The sequence below is a fragment of the Simochromis diagramma genome, unplaced genomic scaffold (assembly GCF_900408965.1).
Source record: "Simochromis diagramma unplaced genomic scaffold, fSimDia1.1 OVJJ01000753.1, whole genome shotgun sequence".
In the NCBI taxonomy this organism is placed as follows: domain Eukaryota; kingdom Metazoa; phylum Chordata; class Actinopteri; order Cichliformes; family Cichlidae; genus Simochromis; species Simochromis diagramma.
This window is the reverse complement of record NW_024387523.1, coordinates 10,769,324-10,792,356: the sequence shown is the minus strand read 5'-3', so window position 1 is coordinate 10,792,356 and position 23,033 is coordinate 10,769,324. Positions and strand designations below refer to the sequence as shown.

Genomic DNA, 23,033 nt, shown 5'->3' with positions numbered 1-23,033 from the left:
ACTGAGGCCCCAAATTAAAAATATATGCAGGTCAAAGAAAGACAACTAAATATAGAGGTCTGTTAATTTGTCGGTATGTTATATGACTTATAGGAAAATTGATTCTACTATTTTCCTTTTTAACATTGTAAAACAAACAGCTGTTTCCAGAAATGGGTGCTGATGTTTACTTGTTTACAGCAAAGTACACCCGCCAGGTTATCGCTGATGGACGTTATAGGATGGACATAGCGGCAGTTTTTCGTAACGTCCCCTTCTGAACCCTCGACATGAACATTTTGCCCATTTCCAGCTTGTTTCTGTGAAATTGTCAAACAGGGTGAATCTCAGACATCGTGGCTACTGCACTCATGAGTCCACAGTCACACAGACCAGTCGGGAAATCCCTGGGAAACATCAGTTGCTAGAAAAAATGTGTATTGCCCGACCAACTGGCAAGTGGCTGCAGGTAGTCACTGGGTGAAAGTGGTTACAAAGAGGTATACAGTATTGGATCAAAAACAGTGGGATTTGTTTGGGCGCTTGCAGGTTGTCATGGTTACGGGCAGTCTGCAATGCAACTCGCCGAGCAGTCGTGAAACTTGAAAAAGAGTGACCCAAACCAGAAACAGAGACTACTCGCCTTCAACATAAAAGCTGCACCTTTTGAAACGTGTTGGTTGCATCAATTAAGAGCAGCTTTTAATTTGAAAAGCAAACGTAATAATTTGCACAGTATCAGGACTGCTTTCTAACTCCTGACAGATTTCAGCAGGGGTCATGACTTTTTGTGCTTTTTTGCACCTTCCTTTCTTCATATGATCAACACATTTTCTCTCTATCATTTCTTCTATTTACACATAACTTAATTCATGGACATTTATGGTGTGATTTCTTTGCATGTATGGATTGGATGGGTTGTTACCAACATCTGGTAAGAATTTCCTTATAAACTGATTAATTTTTTTCTTATATTTATTGTTTTGTGGAAATTAATGAATGGTTTGGTCACACTTTTCACAGTATTTTCACAACAAATAGTTTGCAAGTGTTTTCAGACAAGTCGGGATCTTCCATGAGTGACTGAGGTCTAAGGTTGGCGCTTGTCAGTCACAAGATAACCACAACTTAAAGCATCATCTAACCAAATTGCTAAATTTCCTACTCCCCTGACTAAATGTTAAATTGAAATGGTAAACTGTGATTTAGCATTATACTCTAATGAACAGCACAAAACCACAGAAGATGTAATGTAATGAGGCGGTGAATAGACTCTAAACTAACAAATGTGTTTAAAAAGCAATCAGAAAAGTGAGCTAAAAAATAAAGCCGCCCCCTGCAGGTCATTAGAGTAAATGCAGATTTGAGGCACTTTGACGTTTGTCCTCATTGTTCAGACCCAGAGGCTACTTCCATCTTTTATATACAATCTATGTTTATAATACACTTCAGTAAAAGTCAGAGCATCAAAGTCATTTCTTACAAAAACATTATTTAAATTAAAAAAAATTAACATTAGAATTAAATGAAAGAAATTTAGATCTTGTTTTATTTATTTCAAAGCATATTTATTATCTCAGCAAACAAAGACTTGCTTGAATTGTGTGGGGTCAAAACAGTTTTTAAATGAAAAGTAAACAGTGAAGCAGCTTAAAGAAGCTAAGATGGAGGATTTATGTGCATCCTATATTACACTTGCATGTGTAACAGAAAGAGATTTATTTATTATTTTAGTGCTTTTTGGATTCCCTGCCTTTGTTGTCTGCTCTTCTCTGATCAATAAGAACATAAAAGATGTATTTTTGTATGTTTATCCTGCATTAGAGAGTGGAGGTGAAACAACAACATAATTTGCCACCTGATAGGGCACCTCTGAGTCATTTTGTGTGGACCACTATCATAAAAGTGTTCACAAATGTCAGTGTTTTTCTTTGTAAATGCTCTGAAACTGAACCTCAGTGGGCATGGTCAGTTTCCTGTTTCCATGGAAACTGACAGAGCATCAGCAGAGAGTCATGATCGGAATTTCATTGAGAAAGTAATCTGTGAAAGAAAGGTTGAAGTGATGCTCAACACAGAAGAGAGTGGTGTTGGTGTGTGAATCTGAAACGAGCCAGATGGTGAAATACTCACCGTTTTTATCGGCCCTCCGTAAGATCTGTAATTAGGAAATGAAGAAAAAAAACAACAGGATATTAAAGCAGGTTCCACACCACCAGAGTTAAAGTAAGTAAGTGTGTGAGTGCAAGGATCATCGATCACTCTGCCGAAAGCAGTGCGTCATTAAATTATTGATAGTGCTGTCCCAGAGTCCAGAGGAGATGAAAGGCGGAGTGGCAATGACCACATCAGCTGTAAAAGGCTTGAGCCACCATCCTCAAAATAGCACATCCTACTTTTACTTACCGTGAAGAAGACTCTGCACAGGCGGCTTTGGAGGATAAATCTATATCTACATGATGTCTGTTTTAAATTCATTCATTTATTTGTGGGATTTCCAGACTAAGAGGATTCTAGCCCAAAGCTGCACACAGGTTAAAAAAAGAAAGAAAAAGAAAACTACTATAAAATATCCACCCACCATCTTCAAGCTCCTGGCAGTCGATTCTGTGCTCTGATTTACTTTTTTTTCCAGTTTTTTTTTTTTTTTTTTAAATCTGCTGTACAAATACTGCTTCTCTGTCTTCATCTCTTAGTTAAATTCAGTTCCTCTACAAAGCGACAAAGCAGAAAAAATTGTTTTGTTTCATTATTATTTCAAATATGTAATCAACCATTCACTTGGCAGGAACCATCACAACCATGTTAGAAAGTGGTCCAAAAAAGAGAAAGAAAATATCCAGTGAGTGGCTGTTCTCTGGATGAAAATTCCAGAATGAACAGATTGCTTTGAGCTGACAGGAAGGCAAGAGTAACAAGAGTAACCACTCGTTGGAACAAAGATATCCATAAGAGCATCTCTAAATGCCCTACATGTTGAATTCTGAAGTAGATGTGCTACAGGAGCAGAAGACCACACTAGCTGCTACTTTTGTCAGCTAAGAACAGGAAACTGAGGCTACATGTCACACTGACTCACCAAAACTGGACAACAGAAGACTAGAAAAAAAAAAACATTATCTGGTCTAATTAGTTTCAATTTCTGCTGCTACACTCAGAATTTGTCATAAACAACATGGAAACATGGATCCATCCTTGTATCAGTGATTCAGGCTGCTGGTGATGTAATGCGTTGGAAAATATATTATTGGCACAGTTTGGATCCATTAGTACTGACTGAGCATCATTTTAAGGCCACAGCTTACCTGAGTTGCTCATCTTTATAACCACAGTGTCCTCATGTTCTCACAGCTGCTTCCAGCAGGATCACATATCATCTCACTAAGTTTAAAATCATCTCAAAATGCTTTCTTGAGCATAACAATGAGCTCCCTGTACTCAAACTAGTACTAAGCTTCATGGTGTACCTAAATAAAGTGTCTGGTGAGTGTACATAAATTAGAAAAGACTACCAAAAAAGACATCACTTTGTATTATAAGAAACTAGAATAGGATATTTTTAAGTCATGGTATTTTAATTACATATAATTAAGTTTTTATCAATTAAGTATAAAAATAATATAGATATTAATAAATGCTCAAAAAAGGAACCTGTTCCTGATGTAATTGTGTCTGCTCTCTAAAGCTGTTGTGTCTGTTCTTTATCACCCCGTGAACGCATTGTCACAATCTTAATAGCACAGGCTTAAATAATATTTAGAGTAATCTTGATGACTACTCCTGCCGTTTCTGCTTTTACCCCTGTAATTAAACTCAAGTCCGGGTCTCATCTCATTTCATACCTCAGCTCACCCAAATGAATCTTTCATATGCTATTAATAAAATAAATCTCAAACCGCAACAACGGCAGCAGAATAAAAATGCAAACATCTGAGATAATGTCAGTGATTGGGTTGAAGATATGTGTATTAATGAGGCACACTGAGGTTGAAGCTCAGAAGAAACAAAATATACCCAAGAAGCAACAACTTGTGACCAGCTCTCCCCTAAAAACAAGAAATGGTTTGATTCCCTGTAATCCAGTTGGAGAAGACAGATAATGAGTTTGACATTGGCTGGATAGATAGAGGTCTCTGCCTTTAATAACTCTGGTTAAATGCTAAATGTACTACAAAGCACTTTTCTCCTCTTACCGAGCACTCAAAACACTTCACTTGGTTCATTTGCTTTCCTTCTGTGCCTTCCCGAAAATACTGATGGCAGCCAACAGGTTTATGATTAAGATACCACAAATGAATGAAAGCATGGAGGGAAATTTAATCAGTAGGTGGATAAGAGGCAGAAGGCAGTCTGATTAAGAGCAGGGGTAAAGCTGCTAAGACACAAACACTTGGAGAAGGGTCATTAGATCAGGATGAGAGTTTAAGATGTGTGAGGAATCAATCCTAGGCTTATTTTATTGTCCACACTTACACCCTCTGCACTTGCCTCCATCCCTAACAAAAACAGGACCCAAACAGAAGACCCGCTTAAGGAAAAATCACCAGCATGTCTACAACTACCACCTATGGCTTGGTTTGTTTGTTTTTCTTTGCACAGATTTGTAGTGAAAATTAGGAAATTAAGTGAATGATGTTCATAATTTAATTGAATATGTACCCCCACCCCCTGCACAATACTCAAACAAAACCTACACCCATGTTTGCATGATCATTTCCCCCACCAAAAAATACAGGTTTATCTTATCAAATTAGAAATATGTTAATGTTAATTAGATTTTTCATATTTAAGCTGGATTTGTGAACAAACATATCAACAAAACGGGGCAGATTTCTACTAATTAATTATTTTACTGTGTTTGATTTTAAGGCTGAGGAGAAGCAAAAGGAGTAAGCTTTGAAATCCTTCTACCAAATAGATAAATTACATGTGAGTTGTATGAAATAATTACTAGAAAGAAAGCCCTCTGTACACGTCATACATTTGAGGAATCCATATTAAATCAAGTGAGCCACAATCAACACTAATAGGTCTTCTTTATTTCTAATAAATTGAAATCTGTAAACTGTAATGCATTTTGTAAGGATCACATAATCCTGGTATATATATTTTTCTACAGTTATGTTTTAACAGTGTTGATTTTTAAGTGTAATTTTGGTCTTAATAAGGATAAAAAACACATGATACTTACATCAATGAAAATGGACATTCCCTTTTTGAGCTCTATTTGAGCGCTGGGCTCCTCGGACACCGGCTGAACCTCTTCTGAACAATCCATCATCCACAGTGTAGCTTCACTTGTGATCTGCAGAGGAATGTGTGTCCGCTTGAACCTCTTATTCTCTGACTCCGACAAGACACGCGAAGTAACGCACAGGTTCCGGGCTGGAGTGCCACAATTAAACGTTTACTTTTAAAAGCCGAAAATAAGAGTTAATGCGATCCTTACAGTGCACGTAACGAAGCCCAAATATAACTGCCCTGCGGTCAGCTTTGAGACTGCTTTTTCCTCCCCGTTAGGCAGCGATGTGCAGCTATATGCTTTTATTTTGACAGCTAAATCAACAGCCTGCCACTGTGTTGATCCCCGCCTCAGTTGATGCGAAGTATTCGTGTTTTTCACACTGTGATGCACAGGCTTTAAAATATATAAATAAATACATAGAAACTTCACCTGAGACACTCTGACAACATCGCTGCCTTCAGCCAAATGAGCAGCACTAATAGCTTACTCCAACAGAGGGCTGTTACATAAATGTGAACTTTTTGTAAAAGCTACAAAGGCCACATAAAAGGTCGACTTATGATGTCCTCTCTAGACAGATCCCCCTCCCCCCAGGTAGTTGAATGCTTGAAAACGGTGGTCTCACTTCAACACACAAAAATGGCCAGTCTCTCAAGGACTGACATTTCTGTGTTATATGCTCTCTTTTAATCTGACCATAATGAAAATGTATACAACTAAAAAACAAACAAATTAAAAAACAACAACAACAACTCATTAAGAATGATTTCTATTGTAGCTTTGCATTAGCAAAAGAAGAAGAAGAAGAAGAAGAAGAGGAATATTGAACTATAACAAGGATATGTATGTTATAATCTGCCACATGTATCGCTCATGCTAAACTTGTAGTGGGTTGAAATGGCTGTAAAACTGTGTAACACTTCCATCTAGTGGGGTGCTGTGATAGCACAAAAATACAGATCAACAAAACCAAAAATTACATTGAAGAAAAAAAAAAAGAAAAAACATATAATTTAATTAATAGTCCAGGGTTTATGTGAGACAATGCTCAGATAGGAGGGGTTAGTCTGTTTTTAAAGGACTACCACCTCAAGGCTTACAGCTCCACAGCCGAGAAAGCGGTGTTAGATGCACCAATGAACTTATTGTCTGCTTCACTCCCCTCGTTATGAATTTATGCTGAGCACACCAAGCAGGGTGATTCCCCTCAGGCTATAATATTATACTGCATGCTCTCAGAAATACAGGAGAATAAGTGAAAGTGCTCTTACTCTGCTACATATCACAGTAGTGTGCCGCCTGAAATTATGAACCAGATTTTTATAAACGTGAAATTATGTCCATAAAAATAATCTGCAGTGTATTTTTATGCTAACTATATTTATTGCAGTACTATTGTTCAGTTACAGATTTGTGGTACATGTACTGCATTTAGGTCTGCTTCTTCATCACCTCATTGCATGATGGATATTTATTTTTGATTCCTTCTTTGAAAGCTATTTTGAATGAACATGGTAAGAAAATTAAGCTTAATTCATCTTGTTGTGAATGAAGACTGATTGGAGACAATCTATACTTTTGCCAGCTGAATTTAAGAGCATGTTATTTTAGGTGATCAAGAGGAAACATATAATTTTTATAGTAGAATAAAACTGAATTGAGAACCTTTTTTGTAGGATTATATGCCAATGAGCAAACATATGTGTAGATCAGGGGTGTCAAACATAAAGCCCAGGGTCCAGAATTGGCCTGGCAAAGACTCCAATCTGGCCCACTGAAAGGTTGTAGAAAGTGTGAAGGAATGCATAGATTTAAACTTTAATCTGTATTTTGATAAGTTTTTTTTACAAGTTCATAAAAACCTCTCCTATTGCCATTCATACTATACCAAAGTAAAGTAATAGATAATTAAATGACATAAAAGTTCCTGTTTTTAGTGCCTACTTACTTATACTACTAATAATGATATCAGTACTGGAATGTTTATCTAGGCAATGAGGTACCAAAAACCTTTCTGTCATTTTCTACATTAATAATGTAGAAAAACTGAGAAATACTGTTGAAATTGCACTTCCCCCCTATATTAACGCTTCTCGGGGATTAAATGTGCAGTTACATGCATTTACACTGACAGAAAGGGACGTTACACTGGTCTGGCCCACTGAAGGCCACGATATTAAATGAGTTTGACATCCCTGGTATAGGTAATATCTGTTCTGCACATTGACACACACACACACACACACACACTAAAATAAGTCTCAGAAAGCATGTAACAACAACAACAACAACAACAACAACAACAATAAATTGCTCTCATGAATTTATATGAATCTCATGCGTGTGTGTGTATGTGTTTGTGTGTTTTAATTTGCTTCAGTTGTTTATCAGTTACATTTATTTAAATTTCATAAACCATCAAAATGACGTGTGTTCAAAATGAAATCCAGGCCATCTTTAAACGACTTTTAATTCCTATGTTTATTTTCCTCTTGTTGCGTAATTTGTAATTTTCTAATGAAATCACTGTTTGTTTGCTCCTGTTTATTTTTAGAAAGGAGAGCTTTCCACGTAGCTACGTCCCGGCCACACTGACGGTAAGGAGTAATAACACGGGGATATTTCACGGTGATATCTGTTACTTATATCTTGCCTTAAAAACACAGAGAGACTCCGAATGATTGAAGTAAAAGAAACGTTACAGGGATCGCGTTAAGCTTGGCAGACAGAAACAAAATCATTCAAGCAATCGCTCAAAAACAACTTATTTTAAAAAAAAATCTCGCGGTGACATCGAGAGCTTTCTGATTGGTTGAAACAGTTAAACGGTGGGTCACGTGGGCTGAGGTTACTTGGCATTCTGGGACACAAACAGTGGTCTGTATGAATAGCTTCAACATCGACAGCAACCACTCAGGAGAGAGGACGACGAGTGAAACAGCAACAGCAGCTAGCCTGGAGACAAAGAGCAAACTGGGCTTTCACATCCGGCTTGTGAGTCCTGTTTGTCGCTCTGGTGTCCGGGAGAGGCGGCTCTGAAAGGCCGGTGGCGGTGGTTTTAGTCTCGAGATTGCACTGTTGGACTTTATCCTCGCAGAGAGCTAGTTAGCTAACGGCGGAGAGTAAGTTAGCCACGCAGTGATTTGTGCTGGTGAGTTATCGCTAAAACTGGATGTGAATGCTGGGGGAGTCCTGAAAGTTGATGTGGATAGCACAGGCTCTCCCCTTGTCATGCAGACCCATCTTTGTCGTGTCCCTCCGGCCACTGACTCAACCTTGTCCTGAGCGAAGTGATAACAACTCTGAAGATGGCGAGTGCTTTAGACAGCGACTACAAAACTGACAACATCAAGTCACTGCGCTGGAACGCTACACAGCTGGTGTACCCGAGATAAACCGCTAACACGGGTTAAGTTGGGCAGTTAATGTAATGGCAAAAGGTTACCTGTATGCCTTACTATGCCAGTGCGGTAAGAGCACCAGAGCAATGGACTACTACTTATGCTGAAGCCATCGTCTGCGAAGTTTGTGATTACTTGTCTCTGTTGAGATGGACTTTGACTGTGTTTAGACGCTTTCTAGGAACCTGTAACATAACAGCTGCTTCCAGGTCAATCTGAGCTCCACTGCTGGTCCCCAGAGGCTGTTTGAGGACCGACATGTCAATGTCAGGGGCTACGACCGTGCAGCTTTTCACCAAGCTTGTAAAGCACGCAGTGGGCAAGACGCAGATCCAGCTGAACCGCTGGCTGCAGAAGACCTCCACGGACGAGTGTGACAAAATCGACATCCTAATATGCAACGCTTTTGATGAGAGGGGGACTGGCTTGGGGAAGTCGGATGGTGTTCCCGAGGCCAGCGTTGACGCAGGGGGGACGACCTTCACCGGTGGTGCAGAGTTCAGACACCCGTGTTGTATCACCACCTTCTGTTTTAAAAGCGCCCTGCTGGCGTGCATCCTCACTGCTGTGTGCTTCTCCTCGGTGGCTCTGGTACGCCAATACCTCAAGGACCTCCTGCTCTGGGTGGAGAGTTTGGACAGCTTTGTTGGAGCCATGCTCTTTATAGTTGGTTTGATTATCGTGTCCTTTCCATGTGGATGGGGATATATTGTTCTTAATGTGGCTGCTGGCTACCTCTACGGCTTTGTGCTGGGCATGGGACTAGTTATGGTGGGGGTTCTAATAGGGACCTTTGTGGCACACGTGGTGTGCAAACGACTGTTGACTGACTGGGTGCTGAACAAAGTTGGAAACAACGAACAGCTCAGTGCCGTCATACGCGTGGTGGAAGGAGGAAGTGGACTCAAAATTGTGGCCTTAGCAAGACTCACCCCCATACCTTTTGGACTCCAAAATGCAGTTTTCTCGGTGAGTATGTTTCTAGGTTTTCTTAGGCCATCGTGTAAACTCACAAATTGCAGTAGATGTGTCACAGCACTTGTTCGGCTCTGGGAAGAATTCATTACTGTGCCAGATGATGGCTGAACAAAAGTCCTGACAGTTAATTCTGTGGTCTTTTTGTGTGTGTTTTAGAGGGGATGCATTTTTCTTATTTCTAGGCCAGCTGAATCTCAGGGGAAATCAGAACTATCTAGATACAAGTCAGGAACTGCCAGTTTCATTTCAGTTTAGGACACTGAAAAGAGTAGTTGGCCTGTTACTTCAATATTCAAGGCAGACCGGAGTCTAAATGTGGAAATGAAAATAGGAAGCCGGTCCACAGAGAATGGAAACTCATTCTTCCTGCAGATAAACGGAGTGCTCCTAGGATGTGGCTCCCAGTGGTCAGTAGCCATATTTCAGGTTTTATATTTAGGAGCAATTTTTTGTTTTTGTTTGTTTGTTTGTTTGTTTGTTTTTCTCTCTTGAACATCTGGTGACATAAACACAATTTAGTTTAAGGTGCCACCTTTTTTGTTTGGTTTCCTGTGTATTTTTTATTTTTTTGAGATGACTCATGTCAGATCAGTGTTGTGATATTGCTTTCAACTGCTCTCCTACATTTAACAGAGGCCCGAGACCTTCATACATTGCATGAATAGTTTATACCCCTTCATTATCTTCCTCACTCAACTCATTGATACATCCAAAAAGGTAAAAGGCTTAAGTGATCATCCTCTGTTTTATAGAATATCAGGATGGGTCACTCGATATGAAAACAATAGGACTATTTAAAAAAATAAAAATAAAAATAAAACAAGGTATTACAAGTTGAAGCCATGCACAAAACATAGGTTCACTTACCCAGTATATCCACAGTTGTCTTTCTAGATACATTTAACCTCCTAGGACCTGGAGTCCACATATGTGGACATCACATTTTGGGTTGTTTAGACCAAAATACTCAATTTTGCTCTACAAGGGCCTGACGTCCACTTACGAGGACATTTTACTGCTACTGTTCTATCAAAATTTTAAATGAATATCCTCATATGTGGCTCTCATTTTTCTTAGAAACAAAAATCAGATTTAAAAAAAAAGGTAATTCTTTGAATTTTACATTCATCAGCCCCAATATGCCCAAATATCAAAGAGAAATCAAAAATGCGTGCCGTGGAAGAGTTCGGGTCTTAGGAGGTTAAGGATCACACTCCTTGTGTAGGCAGTAATGTAATTTATAATACTCGTAAAATTGCCACTGAGAGGATTTATTCCTGCTAGTTATAATAAAATTTAGCCAGGACATCCTTTCCACACACAAAAAATATATATATTTATATGTCAAAACAAAAACTACATTTAATCCACTGCATTTAACATGCTCAAAGAGCTCGATTAACGGTAAACATGGTAAAAGTATTGTCTGATGAGAAATCCCCCTTAAATACTGGAAAACGCAGAAGCACAAATATGCAAAATTGAATGCAAAGTGTTGGGCTTGAAAGACATTAATAGCTTACAGCAAGAAGGAGTTGATGCACAGGCCCAAGGAGGGGAAAAAGCTGATGATGTAAGTGTGTTTCACAAGCACAGAGGTTGTATGGTGCTAAACCAGTGGGGTTTTCCGGGGTGACTGATTTGGTTAGACATTTGTCAACTTTATAGAGTTGAGTGCTTTGCGTTGATTATGATTTCTCACAGTTTAATGTGAGAAATCATAATCACTGACATAAAAACACTGACATAAAAAATCTGCTTTATAACCCTCATGCAAATATTGAGGTGTTCGACCGCTATACTGGTTGATCTGAATAACTATCTAAATGTGTCCCCAGTGTGATGTTTATTACTGAACATAGAGAGAAGTCCTGTAAAGGGGTATGAAATCTTAATCTACCCTGTAGCGTGTGAGAGCAACATGTTGAAGTTATTTATTGCACTGCATTACGTGAACACTAGACTTTGGTTTAACATATCAATATTGCATTAACATATCTACAGTTACTGTTCAGAACGACCCTTACAACTTCAGTCGGTAATTTGATAATGGTGAGATGAGAGCATGGTAATAATGAGAAGCCTTGTGGGTACAAGAATCACAGGACGCAATAAGCATTTGTGCTGCTGTTGTACGCTGACTGATAGGCTGCTATTTGAGAAGCATCTCAAAGTCAGATGTATGGATATCAAGGTTAGGCAGGGAGCTGACGTAGATAAGGGTTTAGAGTCGGTGGTGATCTGTTTGGACAATGATTCCTTTGATAATGGCACCAAATGTGAGCCTGTTTTGTTTTTTTTAGTTGTTAGGATGTTCGTGTAAAATATGCTCACAATGTGTTTTAAAATGAAGGTTTTTCAGACTGTGTTGGTGATAATTCCCAGACATACAGTGTCATAAAGTATGAGAATCTGTAATTCTGAATATGGGCATTATTAGTCTTTATTTCTACACTAAGTCAGCAGTTTACCTGATCATGGACTTTGAGTATGACATAGCTTAAGCCTAGCAGATGGCTTTCTTTTGCCTGACTGACTTCAGTAGCTTCATTTTTTCCCCCTTGCTGTATACTTCATAGTTGGGACTTGTCTGTGCTTCATGGGAGGATAACTGGAGACGCTATGACAATAGTTGCAACATTGAACTTGCTGCTCCACGCTGCAGAAGTGAAAATGAGGTGTCAAAGTCAAAGGGACAGATTTTAACACTCTGTTGCTCAGCTGCTGACTCTGTGACTGGCGCTGTTAGTACCCTCAGTCAGCTCATGAGAGTCAAAGTACAAGGTGAGCTCACTGACAGTCATGTATGATAGTGATCTTCAGGTTGCTCTGGGTTATTACATACATGGTCAAAGCAAACAAAAAAAGGCTGCAATTCTAAAATGGCTAAACAACAAATGCTACAGATGTAGGTCATATTTTTTTGGATGCCAGTTTGCATTTGTCACTTTTCTGCTGGTTTGTTCCAGCTTATGACAGCTGTTTGTCTTTGGAAAATGTGTCTGTGCTTGACTCATTGTCAGGCTTTTTAAGGAGTTTTTTGTTTCTTTTGACATATTTTAGATTTACAAGCAGCTTGTTGAGTTCTTGGTGGATGTTGCTCCGAAAAGCTTGGAAAAACTCTCACCTGTTTTATTGAGATATCATTATGTCTATCATCTGCGTCTTTCTTCGATAATGAATAATATGGTGTCAAATGATAACTTGAAAGAAATCACAAAGACTGCATTGAAAGTAGTCCATTAATCATTATTTCCAGACTTTTATCAGCGGTTTCCTCCTGGATCTGCACCTGTCTCGTATGCAACTTGTTCTGACTGCTCACATAGCGCCATGCAGGTGTTTTATGAAAAATGCTGTTAAAGCACACTGTACGCTAGCTGCTCGGCACCAAGTGGCAAGCAGACACACTTAGCATAGCAAAGCATTTACCAACCACAGTGTACTGGAGTTAGTGGAGTCCTAATCTTTCTAAACGGGTATCTACATATACATATGCAGAATGTGGAGGCCCGGGCCAACTTTGGGATCTGAATTTGTACTCATCAGTCACAAGCATGGTTACCGGTACCTGACAAGGACAGGAGGCAAAAGAATGATTTTATTTTTGCAATAAACTTTCGCCTGCAATGGATTGGTGCTTTTGAAGTTACCTGCATTTGTTAATGCATTTGCCTAACATGCAAAATACTGCTGGAAATCTCTGCTTCAGGAGGGGCATCCGGCATAAGAATCAAAATAAGGTTGTAATCGAGCAGATGGAGCAGGAAGCCTCAGATATCTGCTGGCTGCATCTGAGGAGAAAATTGGCCTTTGTCCTCAGATGCTAATGCTTGATTTACAGGACTGCATTGCCTATGCTGTAGACTGACATGCACCTTCCAGACACAGACTTCAGCATCTCTGAGAAGTCTATTTGGTAGTAGTGTCTGATATATATTTATTTGGTTTATTAAGAAAAGCATGATGTTTTAATAAGAAGAGACCTGATTAACACAGTCAGGTGGCTGTTTCCTTCTAAGAAGGTGGTGGAGAAGTGATAGCATTTGCTGTTAAATGACCAGGATGGAGAACTGATATATTCATCACATCACCCAGTGATGCGTGTCGCAGTCGCTTCCATGTGAAATTCTTTGGTTTCTGTTGGAGAAATGACTGTCAGAGTGGAGCTTTTCAGTCTCACCACCTGTTTTCCCTGCAACATTTTCACTTTCAACCCCAACTCAGGCTCTTGCTGGATACTTAATCTCATCTGGAGGTTCATTGTAAAGCCGAGCTGCTGTTGTATCTGTACGATCTTATTCTCCACAATAAAAAGAGAAACGAGCCAATTCTAAGCATAGGCCCGTAACGGCTCACAGTAGAGTTATGTCTTGTCTGCCCTGCCCTTGGTAAGCACTTTCTGCGGTGAGGCTACATTTCACTGTGCCCCTCACTTCTTTCTGCTGAAGTTGGTGGTGCTACATTATCACGGGTAACCTAAAACGACACAGAGACTGCAGCAGTTAGCAAAACAATAGGACAGCTCAGGAAAAATGCTTGTGAATCCGTTGAGCTTCAGGTGCGTGCTTTCATCTCCGCACATCTATTTTATTGCACTTTTATACCTGCTCGCTATCCTGGCTCCAACACTCGTCATAATGAGCTGATGAAGCAATCTGGGAAGTCTTTGTGTGTGATTTATGGACCTTCGGTACAAGCAGGCATGTTTTAAGTGTTCTTCACACTCCATTAGTATGAATAAAAAAGAGAAACGGCATGACAGTTGCAATCCTAATTTTACTGCATAGTCAAAGCACCTAGTGTTTTGTTTACAAGCACAAAGTCAGGCCTGCATTGCTGCTGCTCTAAATAAATCAGGCCAGTCATAAGATGGGGCGATATTTTTTTCACTTGAATTTGCAGATTATCGTGATACAGGCTTGCAGAAGCAAGTAGGAGGTTCAGTGGGAATTCTCTGCACAGTCTTAAAAATACCACAGACTGGCCCTTCCCTGGTCGCATACAAGACAGCTGTGTGTGCCTGATGCCTGGGTGGGACTTCAGAGGCCCTGTGCTTCAGAGACTGCATTCATTTTCTTCTATAGCTTTCACAGATGTCTCAGAAATCAGCTGAAGGCGTTTTGATTGTGTTGGCACGTAGCGTGGACACATCAAGGCTAATCTTGCGAGGAGAAAAAGCCTGTCACATGACCGTGCAGAGGGAAAAGTGCTTGGCGAAAAAACAGCCCGGACTACAATGTTAGCTTGATTAACCACGATTCGATAATGTCAGCGTTTTGTGAAGTGTAACCTAAGTTCTTATCAGTGTCTAGTGTGATAACGGGAGAGGATTTTATCCCAGCAAAGAGACACTTTGGCCGCATCGAGCGCAAATGTTTTCAAGCCCTGATAACATTTTGGCACAGACAGTCTTGCAGCAACATACCAAAACCCCTGACACACTGCTATCAGCTGCAGCGTAGTCACTGAGCACACGGTGCCAAGGTCACATCCTCCCACAGCCAGCACGGGTGCACAGAGGCTTATGTCATCACTTAATCAAGAGATCAAGGGTGACAGCGAGCCAGCAGTTATTTATATTTACCGGTATATTTATATTAAGGTGGTTGTTTGGAGATACCGACATATCAAAGTTCAGGATACTTGAACCAAAATTTATTTAACAGCTTTTAGATTTAAAAAAAAAAAAAAAAAAAAATTAGAGGAAAAAGGGGTCTGTAGCAACATTTTTTCTTTCTTTCTTTTTTTTTTTTTTTTTTAAAGACAGCATCCTGCCTTTGAGTAGTTTTTCTAGTAACTGAGGTGAAGGGACTCAGTTGTGATGTAGCCTGTGAGCACAGCACTAAGCCACATCATTGACACCACTGGCAGTGCTCTGCAGAGACTCTGGTCCTGGCGTTCATGCGGATGTTATATTTACTCGTGTACCACTAACCGGAACAAACCCCGAAGGCAGCGACACTCCCCAACTGCAGCAGTCTCCTGTAGCAGAGCACCCAGCCTATGCACAGAAACCGCTCAGGAGTAGCTCAAAGACCATACTCACCCTCCAGCTTTATCAGATCCCAGTCTGATCGAGCATCTCTGGGACGCGCTAGAACAAGCCTGATTCGTGGAAGGCAGCCCGTGGGGACCAGACTGCTCTCCTGGTGCCAAACGCCATGGGAACACGAGCTGTTTTTGCATGATGGGTGCAGGTTCAGCACTCAAATTTGTTAGAAACTATTTAGTTAACCCAATTTACTGTGGTTAGTATCATATTTATTTATCCTGCGAGGAAGCCAATCCTCATAAGAATTTATTCGGTGTACATATATAAAAGCGTGTAAATAAACAATAAAAAAAAAAAAATCAGTACTTTTTTTTTCTTTTTTCTTTTTTTTTTTAATTGTAAAAGTCGTAAAACAAGTTATACAATTACTGGAGTTGTTCATATGTTCTTTTTTAGGAAAGGACAATGCCACCTTGTCATGTAGCTTCTTTTTTTAAATTCTTTAAAAGCTTTTGGTTTTGGAAACTACACAAAGTTCAGGGCACAACAAAATCAGACAAGTTTGAATTTCACAGACTGACAGAGTTCAACATTGTTGAAATGACTGGAAGACGAAAAACTGAAAGACAGTCTTGTAGTTATAGTTGTTTAAATATGATAAAATCTGATCTTTTTCTCGTGTGTTTTACTGTTATTTTATTAAAGTTTGAAACCTATTTTGTTTTTTGGGGTTTTTTAAATCACTGCTCCCCTTTCACAGATCACAGATGTGTCCTTGCCAAACTACCTGGTGGCCTCCTCTGTGGGCCTGTTGCCCACACAGCTTCTAAACTCCTACCTGGGCACCACACTTCGTACTATGGAGGATGTCATCGCTGAGCAAAGCGTCAGCGGCTACTTCGTTTTCAGCCTGCAGGTGAGCTGAAGGTGATAATATATTGAGTACGAAGGTAACAATTTTCAAATATCCGAGATTTGAAATTATGTTGCTTTCCCATTTTGCTCAACGTTGTGCTGACATTTAAAGAACAAAAGCCCAGCGGAGCTCGTTATCGGCACACCCCTATTTGTGACCATACTGAATATTTATTCTTAAATATTGGTGATTATTGATGGAATAATAATAGCTGTGGATATAAAATAAAAAAAAATTGTGTGTAAATGTATTGTGGAAAATGCTTTAAAATGGAGAACTGTAACTACTGTGACGAAAACAAGCTTACATACAGGAAGTGTAAGATGTTCTTTTCTTGAAATGACTTCAGCAGGTCTGTGGGATGGTAATGGTTTCTCTCATTGTTCTGGTTTGAGCTTGTTCCACTCTTCCACAGTTTAACTCTAGTTATTTTCATTAATTTACCTTCAGGGATTTTCTAGAGATTCTTGTTTGCGAAGGACTGAGCTGTTTCAGTATTTCACTGTTATCAGATTCTCAGAACTTATGAAACCGGTTTTGCATTTCAACAGTGGTTTAGTTTGTTTTGTTTTTTTAAAGAAGGAAACAGTGATGCATGAATGAATGTCTGATGCGGTTGTTTACCTTTTTGCTTTACAGTAAGGAAGGAATTCCTGCTATAGAAAACATTTTTTAGACAATGACCTTCCTTCCAATCTTCACTGACATCTTCCTCTATTCATGCACTATATGTCCTTCAGCAGGTTTCAGTTCAGCCTTTCTGTTAATGATCTGTCAATGAGCTTTCAGTCCAAATTCTCTCAGGCGATGAGACGCTTTATGCCACGAAAAAAACATCAATGTTCAACAGCGAACTGACGAGCAATGTGGTCAATGAGCAATGAACCAGTTTCCCACTCAAAAGTTTCTCTCTGGTGAATTTGTCCCAAATGGACAATTATGGATGGATTTTTTTTTTTTTTTTTTTTTTTTTTTTTTTTAAAACCTCCTGAGACCTGAAGATTTTTAATTTCATTTTAATTTAATCGAATGTTCAGTATCAGGTGCAAAAAAGTTCCCTTATGAAGGATGTTATCCACGTTGGATCACATTTCCTTTTAAAACATCTCATTTAAGATTTTTATTTAGGATAGAGTATTTTTAAAGTACAAAATACACTTTAACTACATCCTGTTCACTTATATTAGGCGCTTTAAATAGATTAAGGGGTAGCTTTGGTATTCCCTGACCTTTATCTCTTCTGTATCTCCACCAGATGCCCTGCTTGGATGTTATTCAGCCCTTTTAGGCAGGTCTTTGCTTTGGAGCACTCCTAGGTTTTTGTGAGTCAGAAAACACAACAAAACCACGTAATCTACCAAAACATCAAACCCACAACAAGAAGAATGTGCTCTCCACCGGCCAAGCCTGCGTGTACGCCAGTCTGACCATGCGAAATGCAGGTTGAACACTTTTCTTTAGAGTTACAATAGTAACAGAGAAAATAAATATGACCTACACACACAAGCAACAGGTGACAGACCTGGTCCTTGCTTCTAAGAAGAACTTTCTATTACTTTTCTGTGAAGTATTATTCCAGGCATTGCTCTTGTTTGTGCCAGAAAAGTCAGCTCAGCTCACCTCAAGTTCATTTCAGTTTTACAGCGTCACCAACACCTGTTTAGTTTTATGTAATTCTCACAGGTGCTCAGGGAGAGTTAATAAAGGTCAGGAGTCCAGTGTCTGGTGAGTAGAACAAGGTATTAGTGTTTCATGTTATCTCATTGACAGCTGGCCATATTCACATGGAAGCCAGTCATGATGGGAAACTATGGGAGGTGCCGATGTAGCCCAGCTTCCCTGACACCAGCATGAGGAATGGACAGTCGGATTTTCTGGATTTGCCCTGTGATAGATGGCTCTCGCTCAGTAGCAGTACAGATAGGCTCCTCTTCCCTGGAACTGGAGAAAATGAATGAATTCGAGTTAAAACCAACCTTTAAATAACTAATTACGTGTGATTTATATAATAAACATATTGGTGGTTGTCCTTCAGTATAATTAACGCAGTGTTTCAGAGGCTACTGAGTTTTTGCCTCTGAAGTCATATTATTTGTTTGGGCTTGTTCTGAAAAACTCAGACTCAAAAGTGACTAAATGCCAAACTCCAGCTGGCTTCGAGATTTAGTTTTCATAGGTATGTGAGTTGTCTAGAAGGTGAAATGTCTTTAAATACAGAAGAACGCAGCAATGTCTTTAGTTTTTGAACTAAATAAGTTCCATCGATATTTGTTCTGGTTTATAACTACTAACTTAATTGTTACTGTTTTCATTTCTAAATGTTAGAACGTAGCTAAAATTTGTCTTCATCCCTTTTTGCTTTTAGGAGACAAAACGATGTGCCTGTAAATGTAGTGCTTTACTTTATTATCGTCATCATTACACAAACAGAACGCTCATTACCACAATCGTTAGTTAACACAAAGCTTCTTGCTCTGCTCCGCTCTACAGATCATCATCAGCATCGGCCTGATGTTCTACGTCGTGCATCGGGCTCAGGTAGAGCTCAACGCAGCCATCGCCGCCTGCCAGATGGAGCTGAAGTCGTCGCACATGAACGGCTCCTCCACCAATCACAGCAGCTTCACCTACTGCAGCAAGAGGGTGACAGCTGGAAGCGGAAACTGCATCAACATCGTGTGATCTCGAATCGCCGCACGTGGCTATAGCAGCCATGACCTGGTCACTCAATTGTAACGCACGTATCCTTGAGGGAACCAGCACAGTTCAGCTGGTGTCCCAAACACGCCGGCGGCACGGTAACGTACTGCAGCGATCGTCCCGGCATCTCGCTCTGAGCACCCTAAAAGTGTACGCCTGTAGTCGGTGTGGAAGTGCGGGACCACGCGCCTGATAATGGTGCTGATGAACGTGGTACGTCATAATGGTAGTTTATTTGTTTTTTGTTAATGGTACTTTTTCGCATTTGTTACATGAGATGTCTGCGGAAATGTGACGATCTCATGGCAACCTGCGAAATAGTCACGATATTTAATCCTTTTTTTTTTTGTGCTCATGTAGAACTTCAACTTACAAAGTCCACACTGGGAGGCGGGAGATGGTGGCAGTGGCATGAGTTAATCATACACTTATTGAGACTGTAGTTTGAATGCTGGGCAGGAGCAGAGCTTTCGGACTCTGTTTTATTACCTTTACACTTAAGATGTTTGCTTTCTTTTACTGCAGTTTGGCACCAAAAGCACTAACAAAATAATAGTTTGGGTTAAAATGCAAAGTTTGTTTTCTACATGATCTAACGTGACTGTTTCACTTTTGCCATGAGAGTGGGCAAAAATATGGCGGGTAGCACAGTGAGCGAGTTTTTAAAGTACATGGCAGGAAATGAAATGCCTGCTTTTTTTTTTTTTCTGAATGTGCAGGTCCTTTCAAAGGAACCGATTTTACTTTTGATTTCAGTGTCAAAAGAACACCAGCCTATGCACCTTTAAGTATACCTGTTTCTATTTTATTTCAGGTGATTGATTTTGCTTATTTGCAGTATGAGTAATAAAGGGCATTATTAATATTTTTGAATTATTTGGCATTTTAATTATGGTTCCCTTTTTTTAAGTGTCTTATTTTTGGACTATGGAGAAGGCGGGAACACTCCCAGTGCGCGTAGGCTTTCAGTTTGAGCACCTCCTGCAGGTTTGAGAGGAGAGCCGGGAACTTTATAATCCAATATGTTTAACTCAGAGCCGCACACCCTGCGAGCGATTCCCGCATCATTGGTGATCCATTTTGATTTTTCGTTAATGTTCGTTTTACTTTTGTTTTTGTTTTTGCTGTGAGATTTTTCTTTTTTCTGGAGAATTATAGTTTTTTTTTTTTCTCTTTTCTTTAAAATGGTTGATTTGATAAATCAGTGCAATACATCTAAGAACGAAACTGCAAGAATGTCACATTTCAGTGCTGAAACCAAACTAATAAGAAATGCTGTCATGCATACGACATAACACAAACCCAAGTCTGTGTGTTATTTGGGGTTTATCTTACTTAGATTACAGAGATGTGAGCTCGATGAGATAAAGAAGCTTTTATTTTTTAATGTGCCGTGAATTGAGAAAGCTTATGAGACGTTATGACCCCGGCCTCGCCTGAGGTGAGGCTGAGTGCAACTTAAGACTTTTTACTTGTTGGTGGTGATAGACATCACCTGGTAACTTCTCATGCTGTAGGTTTGTTTGCACAGTCCACTACAGACAAACATTATTTTCATACAGATGAACTACAAATGGGTTTGGTTGGTCAAAAGGAAAACTGGATGTGTCATAGAAGCTGACAATCAAACACAACACGGACACCAAGGGATGAATGTGATACTACTTTTTATTTTTTACATTTATTGTGATGCTGCTCCTCAGACCAAGTCTGATAGAGGAATATTAAGGGCTCCTATTTAAAAGATTAAAAAAAATTACACATCTTAATGTTCCTGTAGTTGTTCACAAAAAGCCTGCTTTGTGATGCTGGTGCAACTTTTTGTTTTGTTTTTAATTTTAATTTTTGTACCTTTTTGTTCTTCTTAACGCCAGAAACTGTCTTCACCCAAACACATTCCATGCTGTCAGTCGACTGGCAAGCTGTAGAGTTACTTTCACACTAAATGTTGGTTTAAAGGGCCCCTTCCGGTTTGAATTTAGCAATAATTTTGACAGTTTAAAGCAAAAAAGCCCATACCAGTATGTACCAGTAAGCTCTTTAGCCAAGTGAGGAGAATCGCTTAGTCGGGTTATAACGTGAACAAAAAGCTGCATTTAAGTTATTTGATCTATATTCCAGAGTATCACCTTTCCCAGGTTTGTATTTCAGTGTTGAGCCTGCCTTTTACCTCCCGCTGCCTCTTTGACAGACATCTCTGAGTTGCCTATGATTTGAAAGAGACGTCACGAGACACGCTGGTATCTGTGATCAGAACAGCTTGTTTGGTATTGGGAGAGTCCCTGAAATGACTGACTGCTTGCACACAGATCACACGGACATCTTTATCGTCAGATTGAAACACTTTTACAGCTTCTTACTTGAATTGACAGTTTACGTATTGAGGGAGAGAGGGGAACATGTCTTACAAATGATAGCTTGTGAAAAAAAAATCACTTAACACTTAGTCATGTTTTAAAAGCACGGAAATGTGATTTGTTTTAAAGTCTTAGATGTCCCCTAACAGAGACTCTCCTGAAACATAGCGTGATTAATGAAGTTGTTCTACTCGGAAGTGGTTTTTTGTTTTTTTTTGTTTGTTTGTTTTTTTTGTGTGTGTGTTAAATTTTGTTTTTGTCATGTTTAATGCAAAAATCAAACATATAAATGAAGCTCGATTGGCCACCGTGGGGACACGTCATTACGTTTAAGCGTCTCACCTGGGAACTCAGATTGTGCAAAAATTTAGTTTTACACTTAAAGGCTTTGGTTCTTCCTACGTGGGCTCTACTTAACTTTAGATATAGTTATGCAACAACTGATTCCTAAGGGAAGTATGTTTCATAGACACCCATATAAGACCTGGGTTTGGGATGCAGGTGTTATACCGAGTGAGGGATCATTAACCTAAAGGGCCGTGAGGTCATGTGTGGTGCTATGAAATGTAATACTTCCCCATCTGTATCAAGTGCATTACACATATACTGTATTTTGTAATACAGAGAATTTTACAGTGTATAAATGTTATTTATCACTGTACAATGCTTGTTCAGTGTTATTTATGAAAGAGAAAATAAAACCAGACAGTTTGTTATAACCTTCTGCTTCTTTTTTCCCATGAAACCTCACAACTAAAACACCTGAATTTATTTATTTTAAGTTGAGGTTTCTTCTGTGTTTTCTTGCAAGATGACCTCTTTTAATCCTCCAAGGTGAAGTTCATAATTAATTAGAGCCACAAATATTTGGACAAAATTTTTTTTTTTTTTTCCCACAGTGGATTTCATGTCAGTCAGTGTTTTAAGTGCCAAGTTTCAGTTTTAATTCAAGGGATTTAAAAAAAGAATGAAATTAATTTTAGGACTTAAAGCAATTTTGATGCATAGTCCTCCATTTGTAGAGGCTCTAAAGTAACTAGGCACTTATTGATAAGCAGTACAGGTAAAAGATCTGTTCATGCAAAGTGTTTAAGTTGCGTTTTGCTGCTTTTCACTGGAATTCTCAAAATGAGGTCCAAAGTGATTTTGGTGCAAGTGTCATCATTAGTCTGAAAAACCAGAAGAGAGATTACGCCCTTAAGTGTCCAAATTAACTTTCTTCTTCAAAAATAATGAATGCACTGGCCAGCTCGGCAACAGCAAAACACCTGAAAGACCACAGAAAGTTAATTAAAGTGGGTGATCGCAGATTTATTTCCATGTTTTAAGAAAAACAACTTCACAGCTGCTACACAAGTCAAGAACAGACTTGCGGAAGTGGCCAGATCAGTGTGAAAGCCTGCAATTAAGAGATGCCTTGGTAATGGTTATACTCGAAAACAAGGATAGACTAAACTTTACC

At 39.4% G+C, this 23,033-nt stretch overlaps 2 protein-coding genes across 4 annotated transcripts in view; one reads left to right on the top strand and one right to left on the bottom strand.

Annotated features, from left to right (window-relative positions):
* Positions 1 to 5,495, bottom strand: part of necab1 (N-terminal EF-hand calcium binding protein 1) — a 43,210-nt gene extending 37,715 nt beyond the window's left edge. Inside the window, exons 1-2 of one of the 2 annotated variants that reach the window (XM_040021160.1) lie at positions 5,171 to 5,495; positions 2,113 to 2,137 (exon numbers count right to left, since the gene is read on the bottom strand). In XM_040021160.1, coding sequence (XP_039877094.1) covers positions 2,113 to 2,137; positions 5,171 to 5,260 — 115 coding nt within the window. In that variant the 5' untranslated portion in view covers positions 5,261 to 5,495. The remainder of the gene's footprint in view (positions 1 to 2,112; positions 2,138 to 5,170) is intronic. The other variant, XM_040021161.1, reaches the window with a different exon arrangement.
* Positions 5,496 to 8,069: 2,574 nt separating this feature from the next.
* On the top strand, positions 8,070 to 22,290 carry tmem64 (transmembrane protein 64). Of its 2 annotated transcripts, XR_005694377.1 has the most exons (4): positions 8,070 to 9,594; positions 16,359 to 16,514; positions 17,770 to 17,956; positions 19,005 to 19,095. XR_005694377.1 is itself a non-coding variant. In XM_040020642.1 (3 exons), the coding sequence occupies exons 1-3, from the start codon at positions 8,884 to 8,886 to the stop codon at positions 19,194 to 19,196; spliced, it is 1,059 nt and encodes a 352-aa protein (XP_039876576.1). In that variant the 5' UTR covers positions 8,071 to 8,883; the 3' UTR covers positions 19,197 to 22,290. The 2 variants fall into 2 exon arrangements, 1 of the variants encoding a protein (XP_039876576.1); XM_040020642.1 differs by lacking the exon at positions 17,770 to 17,956 and having other exon boundaries at positions 8,071 to 9,594; positions 19,005 to 22,290.
* Positions 22,291 to 23,033: the final 743 nt, after the last annotated feature.